Source organism: Antechinus flavipes, chromosome 6 (assembly GCF_016432865.1).
Source record: "Antechinus flavipes isolate AdamAnt ecotype Samford, QLD, Australia chromosome 6, AdamAnt_v2, whole genome shotgun sequence".
Classification (NCBI taxonomy): Eukaryota; Metazoa; Chordata; class Mammalia; order Dasyuromorphia; family Dasyuridae; genus Antechinus; species Antechinus flavipes.
The window spans coordinates 135,688,836-135,708,760 of NC_067403.1; the positions used below are offsets into that span (position 1 = coordinate 135,688,836).

Here is a 19,925-nt window from a genome sequence, read left to right on the forward strand (position 1 = left end):
CTAAGTAAGTCACAGGGTAAGAGAGGCAAAAAAATCCAATGAAGAGAGGAATGCCCTGAAAAGTCAAACTGTTCAAATATAAGAATATATAATAATAGATGAATTATTTCAATTTCTATTTAACCTGTACCCTTATATTCTAGAACTACAGGTTAAATAGAAATTGAAATAATTCATCTATCACCTCTTGGAAGAGCTCCCAAAATGAAAACCTCTCAGGAATATTATAACCAAATTCCAAACTTCCTGAATTGAAAAGAAAATACTGCAAGCAGTCAAAAAGGAACAATTCAATATCATGGATACATGATCAGGATAACACAAGATGTGCAGCTCCTACATTAAAGAATCAGAAAGCTTAGAATATGATATTCTAGTGGGCAAAAAAAAAAGGCTAGGATTACAATCAAGATTCATCTACTCAGTGAAATTGGATATAATCCTTTAAGGGGATAGGTGGACATCAAATGAAATAGAAGACTTTTAAGCATTCATGATGAAAGACAAATTAATAGAAAATTTGAGTTTTAAATAAAAGATGTAAAAGAAACATAAAGAGGTAAACAGAAAAGAGAAATCATAAGGAATTTTATAAGGTTAAACTATTTCTATACCTACATGGGAAAATGGTATTTATAACTCCTAAAAACATTTGCATTATTAGGACAGTCAAAAGGAATAGAAAAGAATAGAAAGAAGAAAAAAAAGGAATAGAAAGCAGAGGTGTGAGTTGAGCATGATGGTGTGATTATCTAAAAAAATAAAGAATAATACACTGGGAAAGAAGCAGAAATTATCTGACATAAAAGAGACCTGAAAGAAATTTTATAGTGGAGGAAATAGGAAGAAGAACACACACCCTTACTCTCATTGGAATTATCTCAATAATATACACACTCAGTTGGGTGTAGAAATATATCTTATCATACTGGACAGTAGAAAGTGAAGGGAATAAGAGAAGATGGAGAAAGAGGGCTGATAGAATGGAGGGCAGTTTATTGGAAGATAAAAATTAGAAACAAAACATTTTTGAAAATGGATAGGATAAAAAAGAGAGTAGGATAATTGAGAAAATAGAATGCAGGAAAATATATATATATATTTGACAATCTTAATATGAAAAAAATTTACAGTGAATTTCTCTGATAAAGACTTCATTTCTCAAACATTAAGAAAACTAAGTTAAATTTATACAAACAAAAGCCATTTTTTAATTGACAAATGGTCAGAGAATTGAACAGGCAGTTCCCAAAGTATTCAAAGATATCTAGTCATATAAAAAACTTTTAAATCACTATTTATGAGAAAAATGCAAAGCAAAACACACACCTGTCAGATTGGCTAATACGAAAAACATGAAAAAGAATAATATGAAAAAGAAGATGACAAATATTGGGCGGCAATAATTAATGTACCACTAGTGAAGCTATACTGATTCAATCATTCTGGAGAGCAATGTGAGTTATGCCCAAAGGACTATAATCTTATATATCCTTTGACCAAGCAATACCATAGTGAGTCTGTATCCCAAAGAGATAAAAAACAAAAAGAAAAAGGACTTATATACAAAAACATTTATAGCAGCTCTTTTAGTGATGTTCAAAGAGTTGGAAATTGAAGGGATGATCATCCGTTGGGGAATGGCTGAACAAGTTGTTGTATGTAATTGTGATGGAATATTGTTGTTTTATAAGAAATGATGAACAGCATCCAGAAAAACCTGGATTTATATAAATTGAGGCAAAGTGAAATGAGCAGAACCAAGAGAACATTGTATACAGTGATAGAAATGTATTAAGATCTATTATGAATAATTTAGCTATTCTCAGAAATACAATCATCCAAAATAGTTCTGTAGGACTTTGATGAAAGGAATCATCCATCTCCAAAAAAAGAACTGTCAAAGCCTGACTGAAGATCAATGGTACTTTTTCTTTATTTTTCTTGGGAATTTGTGGTCTGTTTTCTTTCACAGAATGACTTACATGGAAATGTTTTGTATGACCATACATGGTGTAAACTGTATCAAATTGCTTGTTTTCTAAATTGGGGAGAGGGGGAGAGAGAATTTGAAACTTAATATTTGAAAAAGAATGTTAAAATTGTTTTCACATGTAATTTGGGGAAAATAAAATATTGAATAAGATTTTTAAAAGGAAACCAATTATATTGAAATACATTTATCAAAATATTATTTTGATCATGGCCTTTGGATAATCCACTAATTCTTATATTATCTTTCTTAGATCTATTTTCTAGGTCAGTTGTTTTTCCAATGAGAAATTTCACATCATCATCTTTTTTAAAAAAGCTTTTTTTTTTTTTTTTTTTACTTTTTTGTACCTTTTGACCAAATCTATTTTTAGGGAATTAGTTTCCTTAGTAAAGTTTTGTTTATCTTTTCCCGTGCTATTAACTCTTTTTTTCCACAATTCTCTTGTATTATTCTCATTTTTTTCCCTAATTTTTCTTCTACTTTTCTCCTTTGCTTTTAAGAATCCTTTTGGGGCCAGAGATCAAATTACATTTTTCTTTGAGACTTCACAATATTAGTCATTTTTGATATGACTGTCCTCTTTTAAGCCTTGATCTATTCTATCACCATAGTAACTTTCTATAGTCAAGCTTTTTCTTTGGCTGTTTTTCTGCCTTTTTTGTGAAATATTGTTCTGAAGCTTTTTAACACTGGGTCTCTCTGGATCTTACTGCTGACTTTCATTGGGCTCCAAAACTTAGATGCTTGCTTTCCCTGGAGGGTATGCTTCCCTTCTGGCTCATACAGGCGAAGTGGATGGTGGTGATACAAACTCCCATGGTGTAGGGTTTAAGTTGCTGCCCTACTCCAAGCATGAGGCCTTTGTTGCTGAGTTACTAGAGTAACAGTTTTTCTGCTGGCTGGTCCTAGAGGAGGGATTTTGTTGCTGATCTGCCCCAGGAGTGGGGCCCTGTTGCTGGGAGCTATGGAAACAAGGTCTCTCTGCTGGTAGGTCCCAGGGGCAGGGTCCTGCTGTTGGCTGTGGAGGTGGGGATGGGTAAGTGGGGGGGAGGGGCTCCCCTATTGGTCCGCAATGGGGTTAAAGGCTTGCTGGTATCTTGGTCAGGTGATGAGGTCACTAGGGTGGGACCTTGCTGCACTCCACAGACTACTCACTTGTGGAGGGGGCTACTGGTTTTCAGAAGGGTGTAGTCTCATTGGTGGGGTTGCCTCTGGCTTAGAACCTTGCTGCAGGTCCTCTGCTGTGAGGCTGGCTGGCTGCTTTGGGACCTTGCTCCCACTTGCACCCCAATAAGACAGATCTTTCCTGCTGGGCTACTAAGCTGCTTCCCTGCTGCTAAATCAATTCTGAGGCAATTTTCTAGTTGTTTGGAGAGGTATCTAGGAAGGCTTCCAAGGGTTACTTGGAATTGGAAGTTCCCCAGAATATTTTAAACAGCAAGTTCACAGAACTCTGGTTAAAAACTCCTGGTATAGATGATCTTCTCTAAATTCCTGTCTAGCACTATCAATTTCCCAAGGAGATTCTTAGTAAGTGGGAAACAGGTCTGCAGGAAGAACTTGTACCAAAAGAAAGTAGTATTTTGTGGAAGAAAAATGCATAACCTATGAATGTTGAGGCCCTTTTCCAAACCAATGGTTCCCTGTCCAATTAGCAATTTAGAGGGGAAAAGAACATGAATCTTCTTGTAGTCTCTGTTTCCTTAGCAGAAAAAAATGGGGATATACTACTCACTATACTGCTCACTTAAGATCATTATAATTCAAATTGAGAGCTGGAAGGGACATAAAAAGTCATCTCATCCAATTATCTCATTTTGATATAAGGTAAAACTGGGAATAAATGAAATTAAGTGACTTGGCCATAGTCATATAGATTCCAGTAAGTGATAGAGCAAGGATTTCAACCTGGTCTTGGCACTCTTAGTCCAGTATTCTTTGCAGTAATACCACCTTGTCTCACACTTCATGGCTACTGTTATAGGGACATTGTATAAGAAAGTTTTAAACAGAGCTTCTTACTCTGTGGTTCATAAACTTAAAAGAAATTTGATGACTACTCCAATGTAAATGGTTTTCTTTATAATTCCACATATTTTGTTTTATACATTTAAAAATTTTATTCTGAGACTTTAAATTGTCATAGGAGACCATGAATAATAAATGTAAAATGCTCTGTGACATATTATTAGCACATTTCCTGCTAAGTCATTGGCTCTAAGATTGCATTGCCTTCCACAAAGGACCCCAATGGATGAAAACAGAGTTAAGTCAAAGAAGTAGTAGTTGATCATTCATGGGACATAGAAAGAATAAGATGCAAGAATGATCTCTAGCCTTAAGTATATTTTAGAGGAATATGGTTTACCTTTCTAGAGAAAAATGGTTTCTCATAATTTCTCTCCAATCAGTTATCAATGCCAGCAAATATGTAACCTCCAAAGGCTATGTCACCCCTAACAAAACTTTGGAAACTTTGCCCTCCAGTCATTAACTAACTTCTCATATTGACCAAGAGAGGGTGCTAGATGTCATGTCAGCTACTTAAAAAAATAAATAAAATAAAAAGAGCCAAGTAGGAAAATCACTTTTTTTTTTCTCAATCTTACATGGCTCTATCACAAAATGAACCAAAGAGGTAGAAATGGAGTTCACCTTGAACTCACTATCCAGGTACTAAATTGTTCTTTTCAAATTATCTTATAATCAAACACTACCCTGGCCATCCACATTTGCTACTAAAAAGCTTCTCTCATTCTAGAAGAACATGTTATTCCCATTTAAAGATTAAAAAAAAAAAAAATGAAGGTTTTGAGAGGTTAGAGGTCTTTCCTTAAGGTGCCATAGCTGGTAACTGCTGAAGCCATGACATGAGCCCAGAGCTCAGGTCTTTTTTGTCCACTAGTGCTGATGCCTTAAAAAGCAAGACAGACAAACAAACAGACAAACAAACAAACAAAACCCAAACTCAAAAGTATGTGGCAGCCCATATCTACTTTAAAATGGAATATTTAGAAGTATTTTGGCTTACTAAGAATCCACAATTTGCCAAACAGGAACTTAAGATCAAGTCAAGAGGGAGAAATCCTAGTTAATTTGTAGTTTAGAGAATGGAGAACATGGGACTAGTCAGACATGATATTTAATGATGTCTAACCAGAAGCATACCTCTTAAAAAGATTTTAACATATAATTTACTATATTTATTTTTGCCATTTTTCTTCCCAAGGGTTTTGATTTCCTATCCATAACATTCTCATGAATGTTATGGATATCTGTGGCCCACTGAGGCTCCTCAGCACTGCAGTATCATCATGCTTAGGGGGGATTCTGACTTAGAGGTGTTCAGTCATAATCCCACAGATGGTAGCTTCGCCCCATTGGCTCCTCAGCCAAACACAAATACCAAATGCATGAACTTGCAGTTCCCCTTGTACTGAGCAGGATTACTATGGTGACAACCCCTCATCAGCAGGATAAAACTAACCTGTTTCACGACCGTCTAATGTTATCCCCATATTCCCAAAGAGAACACTGAAGAATGAAAGATAACTGGTTTACATAAGGCCACAGTCCATGGCAGAGCTTGGATTTATATTCCAGTTTTCCTTGGAGAGTAGATGATTATTATAAGTTATGGAAGTTACAAGATTTGTGCATTGGCAAAAATTAAATGTTCTAATGCTGTGAAATGTTTTGCATTTATCCATGAGTCTAATTTATTTATGAACCTGATTCTTCACACTATATTGGCAAAAGACAGTATGATATAATGGACATTAGACTGAGTCAGAAGACTTCGTCTCTATTTTTGGTATCACTATCACTACTATTTTGCATTTATATTGTGTTTTAAGGTTTACAAAGTGCTTTACAAATATTACTTCATTTGAAGCTGTTACTATTTTTCTTCTCTTTGCAGATAAGGAAACTGAGGCAAACAAAGATTAAGTGACTTAGTCACACATCTAGTGTCTGAGGCTACTTTTGAACTCGAGTCTTGTAAGGAAATGGCCAAGAAACCCCAAATAGAGTTAAAAGTGGCAGATAAAACTGAAACAATTTGTTTCCTAATTACAGGCCCAATACCCATGGTACTATCTAGCTGCCTACTAGCTATGTTACCTTGGGAAAACTGGTTAACCTTTCATATTCCTCACCTGTAAAGAGGATTAGAATAAGTAATATATAAAGGTCTATCAGCAGGCTTGCTCCTTAATCAGTTTTTTCATCAATAAAATAGGGATGAAAATACATGCTCACTATTATTCTATAGGTTGTTATGAGGATCCAACAGGAATGTATATCAAAATTTGGGATATGTATGAATGTTAATAGAAATGTCTTACCATCTTATGATAATAATGAATCTTGCTGATGTATTACTTTATGGTTACAAAGAAAGAACCTGCTTAGCTGCCAAGCCGACTTGCTCTAACAATAACTAAATAAGCAAAATCGAGAATTACCAGAAAGCAAATCACTAGAGAGTCCACAGAAATGAATGGATAAAAAATAGACACAAATGAGACTTTTTCCTAGAAAGCAGGCCTTTTAAAGGACCTAAATCCATTGCTAATTCAGAACAATCGTACTGCAATCTGGCCCAATTTGGAAGATGATATTTGTACAATATCCATACTAACTATTAAGTTGGCTTTCATATATATATATATATATAGGATGCTAATTACAAAGTTACAGAATTCTATAAAATACAGAGCAGATCTTTAAGTAATGTTTATCACATACTTAAGTAATGCTTATCACCAAGAGTGGGGGGCAAAAACATTCAAACCATAATTTTCTCCTATGTGAACACTTACAAATTATGCTACAAATTAAAGCAAAGTTTTAATTTAGAACTTCAAACTGGTGCTTAGGGTGTGGACACATACAGACATCCCCATCTCCTCTGGCCTATATTTATTTAAATACTAAATCTAAAACTATCACCCAAGTTAGTAGACTACTTTGATAAAATTGGGTCTTCACCAGGGCCAGCAACTTTGCTGCCTTTTTGGCCCACTTGAGACTTCTCAAATGCCATGGTAGTTTGAGAGATTCTTATCCATACTGTCTCATAAATCTTCCATAGAATAAGTACCCAACTCTTACAGGTATTTTAAATAGGACTTGAAAAAACACGGTGCCATCTATACTTCTTACTGGTTTCTCATTAGTATAATATTTGACTGCAAAAAAAGCCTCCAAACTTTAAATTATGGGTTTTTTTAAACCTTTTATGTGTGTCAGAATCCCCTAGAGTATGGTAAAGATTGAATCCTCAAAATCATGCTTTTCACATGATTTTGTGAACCACATACTACAAAAACTATAAAGGAAACCAATTGGAATGAAATACAGTTATCAAAATATAAAAACAAGGTTCACAGACTCCAAGTTAAGAACTCCTGACCTAGAAATTAAGAACCAAGCTTCAGTGACAGTCTTAAAGCAGTGAGGGAATTGAAGGGAGTAGGATAGAATTGTGGGAATTGAGTGAACTACAACGACCCCATCTTGCCACTTAATTCTAGAGCTAGCTCAGTTTCCAATCTATTCAGTTTATGGTTTTAATCCAAATTCTGTTTTAGAGAGAACTTTATTCAATTGTAAGAATAAGGAGAAAACCTTGCTGGATTGTTTGAACCAAGCCCTGCATAGCTGGGAAACTGGACCAACTTCACCAAGCTGCTTAGAGATCCTTTACTAAGGACCTAAATTAAGCTGATCAGTCAGACTCAAAGATTGTTACAAAATCTCAAGCAACTCATGTCTAATTCAGAAACTTGGCCCCATATTTGTTGTTTCCATGTTTCTTAGATTGTTCAGAGATACTTGAATTGAGTAATAAACATTTTTTCCTCATTCAGGAAATTGTACCCATTCACTTCTCTCCTACTTGAAAAGTATCTTTCATCCAATTAGAAGCAGATCACCTACAGTATTTTCTTTTAATTAAATTAGCCTCATTTGATTAATTGTTTTTCATGTATAAAAATCTATTCTTCTGTATTTGGGATCCCATCCAAGCTGAGATGATCTGGTCTCAGTTTATTGGGTAACTGCCATTCATTGCTTAATAAATCAATATGCAGAGAAGATTGAATTTCTTCAGTTATTTCATTTTTCACTCATCACAGGAGTTAATACTGTATTTAGAGAACTATGTTCTTTCACAAAGAATTATAAAATATGTCACTGTAAGTTTTCCCAAGGCAATATTAAATTGCAAAGCCATGGGTAACCATGGCACACCCACCACACACACACACACACACACACACACACACACACACACACACACACACACACAACAACCCACTTTCAGGATCATGATTAAAACAAGAAAAAGAAAAACTACTAGCTAGGTTCTCATATCTATTAAAAACAAAACAAAACAAAACAAACAACCATCACATTTACAGAGCATATTACAGTTAAAAAATGGTTGCATATACATTCTTATTTGTTTCACAGCCTCTATAATGACTCAAACTAGTTGGACTTCCTAAAAAGCATACTTGACAATGTATAAAGAGGTGTCTAGGTAACAAGCTTGGGGTATTTTAGAATTACCACAACACTAAAGACAGAAGGATCATTTTGACTAGTTTTCAAAGGGAGTTAAAAACAGGAGAAGGCACATCAAAAAATTATTTCAGAAGACTTTTTTTTTTTTGTGGATACAGATAATGGAGCAAAGTAGTTAGAAATATAATACTCTGAAAATGAAGAGGCAGCATAATATAGGTAGCCTCTAGATCTGGAAGACCTGGATTCAAATTTTGCCTCTGACATATAAAGATTGAATGATTCTAAACACATCGTTTAATTCCTGAGACTAGGAACTATTTCTTTTTTTTTTTTTTTCCCTTTTTTAAGCTATAGGATCTAGAATAGAGTTAGGTCCTTAATATGAGAATTTTTCAAGTCTGAATAAGTATAATGAGATTTGATTTTTTAAAGTCTAAATGTTAGAATAAGAATGAGGGCAGAAGCAAAGGGAGACAGGAATGCCCTCTTTATAGCACTGCTGAAATATATCCAGTCTTTAGTCTGAAGAAACCTAGTGATTTGGAAGGCACTGTATCTTGACCATGAACAGCCCATTCCATTTGTGAACAGTTCTAATTGTTAGCAGACTTTTTCCCCCTACAAAGTCAACATACAACTTCTTCTGCTTCTGCTCAATGGGCCCAAGCAGAATGAATCTAATCACTTTTCTGTATGACTGCAGGAGATTGGAACATTTATTCAGCATACAAAGATGAAGATATCCCAAAGCTAATGCTACTTGGTGGAGTTAGATTAAGTATAGTCACTTTTTATACTGGAAGATCAAAGAAAGGGATCTCAAAAGCCATCAAGGCCCTCAGGTTACCAATAAAGAAAAATGAGATATCAAGAAGTAAAGTGACTTTCATAAGCTCACAACAACAGCACAATAGGGGCCTGTTTTGAGGCCAGGTCTTTTGCCTCCAAATCCAGTGTTCCATTTATTAGTCTACACTGCCTAAAATGGCATGTAATTTTTCTACAGAAGAAAAACCCACCTTCTGTAAGGATATCTAATGAACGATAGACAGAGCAAGAATATGACATGCTAAGACAAATATAAATTTAAAAACTAAACCAAATAAATTTTCAATTGTCTGAATTGATGAACAGATATGTGATCCAAATAATCTTAAAGGTCACTGCTGTTTGGCTTGTACGATTTTCTCTTTAACTTCCTACTTATGTTTTGTTGAGGCAAACATTAAAAGGAGTTGACTTTCTTTGAACACCAGTAAAAGGAGGTAATCTGAAGATTCATTGAGTAACAGAAGGAAATGGGTCCAAGATTTAAAATGGTGTTGTTGCTTTGTGTTTTATTGATTTTTTAAAAGATAATCCATAGGTACACTACTGGGTTGATTGCAGAGTGACTTTCAGAGCTATATAACTGAAACTACCAAGGCGCTATATACACAAATCAGTTTGAAACCTTGGTGATCTTTTCTTTTGTGGGAATTACTAAGGGGAGGGGAGCACAATTCAATAGACTTACATTCTTTGATGAACAAGTAAGTCAGAGTCAGCACAACAGTGTGGCCACTGAACAGGAAGTCTCCGCACAAGATGTGTGACCCAGTTATGGACAATCCACCACCAGAGATCAGTCGCAGGATTCGCTGCACTTTTGCCTGAGAGTCTCCATTGAGCTGGAACACAGAAGATAAAAATAGAGATGGACAAGTCCACAAGATAACTAGAAAGAACGTCAACCTTTATCGCTAGACAAAGGAAAGAATGTATGCATCCCTCCAAAGTAAAGTGCAAATATGAGGAGTGGAGCAAAGTCCTCAGAATAGGTTTTGTTCATTACACTGTAAAGTTTTTCTCTCACTTATAAAATTATTCAGAATATTACTAATAATGTTTTCATGGTTTTATATAACCTTGCTAAGAGCTTTTTAAAGTAGGGATAACCAATGACTTCACTATAGGTTTCAAGTGAAAAATAAATCAAAGCTACTTTCCTACATTTTGGGGAGGAAGTGAGGGTTTTTAAGAAATATCATAGTTAATAAATAGGACCTCCAACTGGATAAGTTATCACATTATATAGCATGATATACAAATAGAGTGTATCAGCTATAAACAATCCTTATGGTTTTTGTGTGTGTATAAAATAAGATACAGATAAAATGTATTAAATATAGACAACTCATAATATAGTATATTTATGTGTGTATGTATATATGTATATAAATACATATACTACATGCACACACATATATGCCACGATGAACATGGGTTTTGGAAGAGAAGTTGTTTTGGCCCATAGGTGAAAATATGCTAACTGATGAATTAGACAATGAGTAGATCAAAAACAGAGGGAAGCTTCCTGGAAGAGGCATAGATTTTTACTATTTAAAGAAGGGAAGCGACAAGGTTGGTGTGATAGGCATTTAAAAGAAAAGAGTGTTTTATAAATGTGGAACATTGCTTGGACAAAGTCAAGAAGTTAAACTGATATAAGAAAGTTAGTAGGGTTAGTCTAAATTGTAATGAGTTTTGAAAACAGACCAATGAGAAGTTCATATTTAATTTCTAGTTCAATGGAAAGAAAAGGAACAATGGAATGAATTTGGCAGTGTAGCAAGGCATGGAAAATTAATTTGGCAGAATCCTGGTTGAAATAAATTAGTAGGACCTAAATAAAGGGCTTAAAAATAGATACAAAAAAGAATGGGTATATGCAAGCCACATTTCAGGATTAAAAATATAGCCCTTAATAGTTAAAAGGAACAAAAGGAAGATAGGCAACTTTGGACTTGGGGAAACAGCCTGTTCTCCAAAGATAAAGTTATTCACTATCAATAAAATGACAGTTACATGGCAATAGGAATGATCATTAGTTGAGAAAACAATAAAGAGAGCAATAAATAATCCATATTTCAAGGGTTTTAAGACATCCAATTAAGTAAACACTTGAAGAAAATAGAAGAATTGGGTATTGGACAGAGGATGGGAAATAAAAATTAGGTTCAAGAGCATGGAGAGACGACCTAACACAATAAAAGACTAAACTAATAATTGAGAGGAATGCTGTGGGTATGACTTACACAGGTTTTTGCAAAACTCTTAATGAAGTATCTTCAACTATTCTTGTAGAGTAATATGGATGAAAAGATAACACCATCAGAACTAGCTGATTCAAACCTAGTTGGCTGACTGGTTTCAAAGTTGTTAATGATTCATCGTTAGTAGGGCAGCAAGTCTTCAGTGGGGTATACATCAAGCATCTGGACTGCTTAAACATTTTTATCCATGACTTTGCACAGAGGGCATGTTCATTAAATGTACAAATGGAACCTAGTTGAGAAGAAATGCTAACACAATGGACGTCAGAGTTAGGATCCAAAAGGACCTGAAGAGTATTGAACTGAATCTATAAAGATGAAATTCAGTAGGGAAAAGAAAGTTTTGAACTTAGGTATGAGAAAACCAACTTCATAAGTTCAGGATGAAGCAAAGAGAGGCTGTTCTACAAATATCAGGATTGAGGTAGGGTGTGGTAGCTAACTTGACCTTGGGCTACATTTAGAAGGTTATGTTCTCTGCCCTCATCAGACTTCATCTAGAACATTATTCTCAGCTCTAGGCCCCATAGTTTAAGGTGGCACTGATCTGGCCACAGTGTTCAAATGCCTAATGTATATTTGTCAAAAAAAAATTTTATGGAGACCTCACATATGGCAAGTGTTTACAAAGTAGTCAGAAAAAGGACACTTTCGAGGTCTCTCTTTAGAATCCATTGTACGCCATAGGAGACACTGGTGCAGGACTGCCCACATGGCATGCCCTCATCAGCAAAGATGTGTGCTCTATGAGCAAAGCAGAATTGAATAAGCCCTGAAAAAAACATGAGATGGACAAAGTTAGAGAAGCCACTCCAAATCATAGGGACTATTTGTTTCTGATGTGTGGCACAACATATCAAGCTTATAGTGGTCTGAGCAACCCACACAGACACACCATATCTTGATTCTAACATAGTGATATCACTTTGGTCCTCTTCGAATTAAGGACAACTGGCTAAAATTCTTTTTACTTGTTAAAAACCCTTATGGGTTTAGCCCACAATTAGTAGTTTAATAACATCTAGTCTCTTGATTTGGAGAAGGTCTAAGGATACAAATACTTTTGAGAAAACCATAACACTGGGGATAACCCCAATATACATTTGGGGTCCAAAACTCCCATATTTCAATAGGAGGAGGTATTCAGAGAAGAAGCTGGAGGGAAGGAGCACGATAACTATCTTTAAATTCTTCTTGTTATTGTAATAGAGAAAATAAGTTTATTTCTGGCTTGGTCCCAGAGGCCATAAGCAAGAAGTTTCACAGAAGTGGTTATTTTGATTCAAGGAAAACCTTTCTTAATATGAAAGCATGGAGCTGCTGCTCTCTGCAGTAAAGTTGGAATTTAGCAATCAACAAGGGAAGACCATGGTGACTGGGAGATAAGGCTAATCCTAATAAAAGGAGTTAAAGTCATAACAGATGTTAGCTATTGTGATGCTCAGTAAGTAGACTAATCCCAAAAAGCAGTTAAGAGGAAAGGGAAAGCAGTTAGGGAAAGTTTACCCTAAAAGGGATTTAGCACAACAGTTCATATATTATGGTCTGCATTGAAAATGATATTTTTTCACATGGAGGCTAAATTGGAAGTCTTCATTAAGATATGGGTCAGATTGCGTGGCCAGAGATCCCTTCCAACTCTGAAATGCTCCAAAGAGCTCTCAGGTCTTGAAGATTTTTATTCTCTAAAGAGATCTCCATTACAATGCAAATAGTCCTTGGAAAGATAACATTTCATTCTAGTTATTTTATTAACTGACTACTAGAAAGAATTGAAGTAATGCAGTCATAGTCAACTAGCATTTATTAAAAGCCTATTGTTTGCCAGGCTCTGTGCTAAGCACTGAGAAAGATACAAAGATAAAAAAAAAGGTTCAAAGAAAGGTAAAAGACAATCTCTGTTCTCAGAAAGCTCACAGCTAATGGGAGAGACAACATAAAAACAGCTATGTACAAATAAGAAGCTGTTCAATCATTTTCATTTATTTATGTCCAAATCTTCATGGCCCCAGTGGGGATTTTCTTGGTCAGGACTAGAGTTTTCCATTTCTTCTCCAGCTCATTTTACAGATGAGGAAATTGAGGCAAATAAAGTTAAATGACTTGGAAACTGAGGCAAATCAGGTTAAGTGACTTGCCCAGGGTCATGCAGCTAGCATCTGAAGCCAAAATTGAATTTAGGAAGATGAATCTTACTAACTTCAGATCCAGCACTCTTATCCACTGAGCCAAACAAGATACAGAAAGGATAAATGGTGGGGAATTTCAAAGGTACTAAAGAAAAGGTATGTAAAGTGGAGGATGGGGGAAGGGCAAGAAACTAGAGATCAGAGAATACCAAATAAATTACCAATTCAAAAATTTTGCTGAGGGCAAATCCTAATTGGGCAAACCAGGAGTAGAGAAGAGAAACAAAATAGTTATTAGAAGAAGCCTTTCCCTTCTCTGAAAGAATTCATATCCAAGTGGTACTCAAAAAAATAATGCCAGAAGAGAGATAAAACCCACTTTAAGCAAAACCTCAGAAACCAAGTAAAAATGAATTCAATGAATCAAAGACATATTTTAAGCAGAGAAGCAAAAAGGAGCAGGGAAACTAATTTGGGAAACCTACTTTCCCCAAATTCTTTTTATAAACAACCACCAACATAGACATCAAAAGAAGGTAAATACACATGCTCTGTCCTCACATAGTGTTCCCAATTAAAGAGGGACATCTTGTTATTTTCAAAACAATAATTTTAAAGTTCTAATAATTTTTTTTTTGCTTGAATTTGTTATGAATATTTGTTATGAAGAATTTGTTTTCCTCTTGCTTATCTTTTTAGGAATGAGAGTGAGAAGGAAAAAATCCTTAATTTTAAAAATTATTAAGAGAGAAAAAACTTCCCCTTCTTTAACATTCCAAAGGCAGATATGTTGGAGTTATATTGGTTGGGGTCTAGAAAAGAATCCTATCATGGCTAATTCCTTTCAGGAGTTAAAGCAGCCCATGTAGTCTCCTGACATTACTTCCTCTCCTGGGCAGCCAGAGTTCCATGCACCAACATTATCAATTTACCTATCAAGATTAAGTGATTAAGTATGAGTTTCAAACTAGTGGCCAGTGACACTCATGAATTTAAGGATGTTAAAAGATTAGCATGCACAAGAGAAACTCTGAAATACCTTGTAAGAATTTTGTATTTGTGAGGTTTGTATACCTGTGGGGTGAAGGAAGGAAATAGGAAGGATGTATGGGTTTGGTCTGGGCCTATTTCACAGAAGAAAATTGATCATGAAAAAGCACTTTCTAACCATAAAGAGTAATACTTTTTCTACAGTTTAATCTTATAAATGGTTTCTTGGCTACACTGAAAGGTGATGTCATCTGCCAAAGTCAAATAATTGAAAAGTGTAAAAAGCAAGATGTGACCTCAGGTGTTCCTGAGCCTAAGTTAAGCTATTATCACAGACTGCCTCTCTGTATCTGGATACAGCATTTTGTAAATGTTTATTTGTTCCGTGAATCTTTTCTTGAATTCTCACTTATGTCAGATAATGGAAAGAATATTGGTTATGGAATGAAAGGACCTGGATTCAGATTTTACCTTGATGCTTACTACCTATGTGACCTTACATAAATCACTGAATTTTTCAGGATCTCAGTTTCCTCCCTCTATATAAAGAAGGCTGGTAGCAATAAATTATCATCAAGGCCTCTTTCCAGCTCCAGATTTAAGATCCCAAATTTTCTTAACCATAAAAGTTAATAGTACTTGCTAAGTGGCTACACAGATTTATACTAATAATTCTTCAATTACCATTATTTAATTATGGTCACCATTATTATTTATAATGTTATTTATGATTTAACGTTATTATAACAATTGATATTAGTAATGTTGATATTATTGATGTTAATATCACTATTATTAATGATGATGAAATGAGAACATGAGGACAACCATAGTAGGAACCTGCTTAAATACATCTCCAGCAGGATAAAAATCACAATAGCAGAATATATCTAGTGCAGACTTGAGAATAGGCCATTTCATATCCCAATGCAAAATCACATAATTAATTAATTTCTGCATTACCTGGATAACCTGTAAGATAGGAGGGCATCTCTGGTAAGGATCTTGATTTTAATTCTTCTACACCCATTATATTAGTAAGATGAAGAACAAATCATTTAATTCTTTTATCTCTTGCTCTGTGAAAGAGGAAAACTTCCAAGAAAATACAAACTAGGTACTTGGTAAGTATCTTGTTTAAGAAGGAAAATATATATATATATGTATATATATGCTATATATATCTTGTATTTTGTATCTAGCACTATTGACAGTGCTTTCATTAGACTGGGAATTCCTCAAGAGCACGAACTATCTTTTATCTTTATATTCTCAGCACTTAACATAGTACCAGCATACAGTAGGCACTTAAAAAATGATTGCTGACTGATTTATATGGAAATTCTTTTGTTACTATTTGATTATCTTAAATTGTTGACTAATCTCCTCCTATATATTAATTTTGTCACCCCTGTGACAAAATTCTCTGCTCTCACAGAATTTATAATAACATTAAATGCCTCACACGTAGGAGGCATTTTATAAGTATTTGTTGATGATTTAATTGATAACTCATGCTAGTAAGCTATCCCTAGATTGAAGACCATTCAATTGTAAGGTATACTATAATAATAGCTAACATTTGAATTTAACCTATTATACTATTCTTTTTCAGTCAGACTAAATGACCATTGAAATCTCTTCCAACTAGAAATTTGAGTGGAAACTCATCAATTGAGGAATGGCTGAATAAGGTATGGTATATGAATGTAATTGTTCTATAAGAAATGATGAGTAGGTTGATTTCAGAAAAGTCTGGAAAGACCTACATGAACTGATGCTAAGTAAAGTAATCAGAATCAAGAAAACATTGTACACAGTAACAATAAAATTATGTGATGATCAACTGGGATGGACTTGGCTCTTCTCAACAATATGGTGATTAAAAGCAATTCCAATAGACTTGGGATGGAAAATGCCATCCATATCCAAAAAGAATTATGGGTACTGAATATGGAACAAAGCATAGTATTTTCACTTTTATTTGTTTTTTCTTTCTCATGATTTTTTCCCTTTTGGTCTGATATTTCTTAGACAACACAATAAATATGGAAATATTTTTCATGGGAAAGTATTGTACCTATTTAATATATATCAGATCACTTACTGTCTTGGGGAGGGGAAAGGTAAGGACAGGAAAAAAATTTCAAACATGAAGTTTTACAAAAGTGAATGTTGAAAAATATCAATACATGTATTTAGAAAACAAAATACTATTAAGAAAAAATAAAGATGAATTTACACTAATAAAACTGTTTGAGCACAAAAACAAAAACAAAATCTCTTCCAACTCTCCATTCTGTGATAAATCTCTTGAATGAATTAAGAGCTCGACAGAAAGAGCCAGCTAGTGCCATGTCAAAATTAGAATTAATGATGCTTTTCCTTGTGAGACAGCCTCTAAGGTTATGGAAAGTATGCTGAAACCCGTTAAGGTTGGCACCATAAAAATTCAAAGAACATTTGAATCAATGAACTCTGATACCAAGAGGCCCAATAAGATTTTAGAGGCTGATTTTATCAAATTATCTTTTCTGACATATTTCTTTTCTCAGAAGAGGTTTGTAATTGATAGTTATAAAATAGTATTAATTTGCAGATGTATCTTTTACGAACTCTAAGTATCTTGACAATAATATAATAGTATAATCTCAAGGTAGTATAACAAAGAATATTACTTTCCTTTTTTGGAAGATAAACATCTGGAAAACCACATATTAACATTGAAATAAAGAACAGTAATCTTTCCCATATGTGATGCAAGCTTTAATTTTAGGCATCTTTCAATTCAAAGAATGGTTTTTTTTAATAGTATTTTTCCAATTACTTTCATGTAAAAGCAATTTTTAGCATCCATTTTTTTTTAAGCTTCAAATTTTCTTCTTCCTTTTTTCCCCTTCCCCAACCTGAGACAAGCTATTTGATATAGATTATATATGTGAAATCATATAAAATCAAGGAATATTTTATTAAACACTTAGTGGTATAATGAAGCTTATGGGAATACAAAGAAAGAGATTACAAAATCTCTAACTTTAACAATGTTACATTTAGCTACAAGCGTAGTGAAGGAAGGAGAATTATCTGTGTCCATGTAATTTGAGGTAAGAGAGAGCATCCAACTAGCAAACAAGAGTACCAAAAGAGGCTTTATGGAAAAAAGCAGTATCTGAGCTGAACTTGGAAAAATAAGGCTTCTAAGACAGAAATGACCTTAGAGACAGCTTATGTCAATACATGGAAGTAGCAGCTGAAAGGCTGAGTTCAGAGAAAAACAACTCAAGTCTAGTTTGGCTGAATTAGAGCAAGTAAAGTGAAGCAAATATGAAATGACAAGAATTCAGATTGTATAGGGATTTAAATGCTAAAGGGATATCTATGTTTTTGTTCTTTTAATCTATAAATACTCAACCGATTCTCCAAATCTCCTCATTTACTAGAACACATCCTTGTTTAGAGGATTTAAAACATATACACAGCACCCACTTAACTTTGTTTCTCTCTCCTTTTTTAAGCTCTGATATCCTTTCCATTCCTTAAATTAGCCCAATGTTTAAATTCAATATGTACGCTATTTTAATTATAGATGGCTTTGGGCTTTGATGGTTCTGAAAGATTATAACTTCTCCAAATCACACCAATATTTAGTCTGAAAGACGGTAGCGTCTTTAAAACAATCTTTTTTCCCTCCACCTCAAACATCTGCTTAGGATTCAGTAAAATTTGATGTGAGGCTTTACCCACTATCCAAAAAACTAGATGGGTTCAGTTTCTATTTTGCACACTAAGAGGTCTCAGACAATTCAAAGTTCTCTAGAGATCTGACTGAATACAAATATTTGCAGTCACACCTAAACATCATTCATATCTCCTCCCCCAATACAAAAAATTAAGGAGGTAAAAATAGGATGGCAAATAAGTATGGGTTGTTTTTAGTTAGTATCAAAAGAGGTACACTCTATGAATTAAAAAGACATATTTTAGAAGAGTGTAATGTTCTTGGTGGTTTTCTTGGCAGTCTCTGGGGCAGCCTTCTTTTCAGCAGAGTAATTACCACAAGAATAGCCAGGTGTTAAAGTCTAAAAATCTTTATTGTCTCCTTCACCTTGTGCTCAGCTAACTTTTTCGTGGCCTTCAAAGGGGACTTGGTTTCAGTGGAGAAAATGTACCAGAACAGGCCACCACGGTGGTGTGAGATGAAGTGAGTCTGAGTCCAAAGGTTTGTGCTTCAGCCTCCAGCCACCACAAAGGTGGATGATGGAATGAATCTGTCTCTGCCTCCTGTGGCTGAGTTTGTCTCAGCTTATATAATCTACACTGAGTATAAACCAATCATTATATCACTAGGAAACCATCATTTGTTGTAAGAGTAAATCAATCATGCTGAACTTAGAGAACTATTAATCACCAAGCTAAACTAGATAACCATTGTCTCATCAATTCCACTGATAACACCTTATAAGAAAATCCTTGTTTCAGAGTTCTGGCCCTTAACAGAAGAGTATTTCCAGTAATGAAAAAATAAACTAAAAAGCACACATTTAGGCTACACAAATTTAATACAATCCAGAGCTACTAAGAAAAATTGACCAAGGGTTATGATAAACTTGAGGCAGTTTAAGATTACTTACTTTTGGTGCACATTGAAAGTGCATTCCAGGTACAGGTAGAGTAGTAACATACATGGTAATACAGCGATACAGGTATAAAGTTCCCATTATAAAAAAGAATCTGCGTCCCACTATTGACCTAAGAATGAGGAGGAGAGATGGAGGAAAAAAAAATTAACTATGTTTTGCTGATTTTTCATTCATGCCAATACTTAAGAGGATAATAAGAGATAACTAAACTCAGAAGGACTTGGTGAATGGAACAAATTTTAAGAGGAAAAAAAAGTCATGTTTACAAGATAATCCTAATAGCATTTGAACCCAGATATTAGGATTCCATAATTCTTTTGAGATACATCATACGTATCAGTCATACAAAGCTGATCTCTTAGCCGAATCACAGTAGGCAAGGAAGCGCTCATCAGTACTAGTCAGCTCACTGCCAGCATTCATCTTCTCTTGGGAATACAGCATAGATATAACCAAGAGAAGGACACAGAGGAATTGACTAATGAATCAGGGTGATATTAAATAATTGGTCATGTAGGAAAATGTGACATCTAAT

The 19,925-nt window shown here is 34.6% G+C and overlaps 1 protein-coding gene across 6 annotated transcripts in view; it reads right to left on the reverse strand.

Annotated features, from left to right (window-relative positions):
* The window catches only part of SGMS2 (sphingomyelin synthase 2), a 106,020-nt gene that overhangs the window by 8,053 nt on the left and 78,042 nt on the right, over positions 1 to 19,925 (reverse strand). For all 6 annotated transcript variants that reach the window (XM_051966582.1, XM_051966585.1, XM_051966583.1 and 3 more), the window contains exons 3-4: positions 19,382 to 19,499; positions 10,053 to 10,206 (exon numbers count right to left, since the gene is read on the reverse strand). In XM_051966582.1, the coding sequence (XP_051822542.1) occupies positions 10,053 to 10,206; positions 19,382 to 19,499 (272 nt within the window). The remainder of the gene's footprint in view (positions 1 to 10,052; positions 10,207 to 19,381; positions 19,500 to 19,925) is intronic.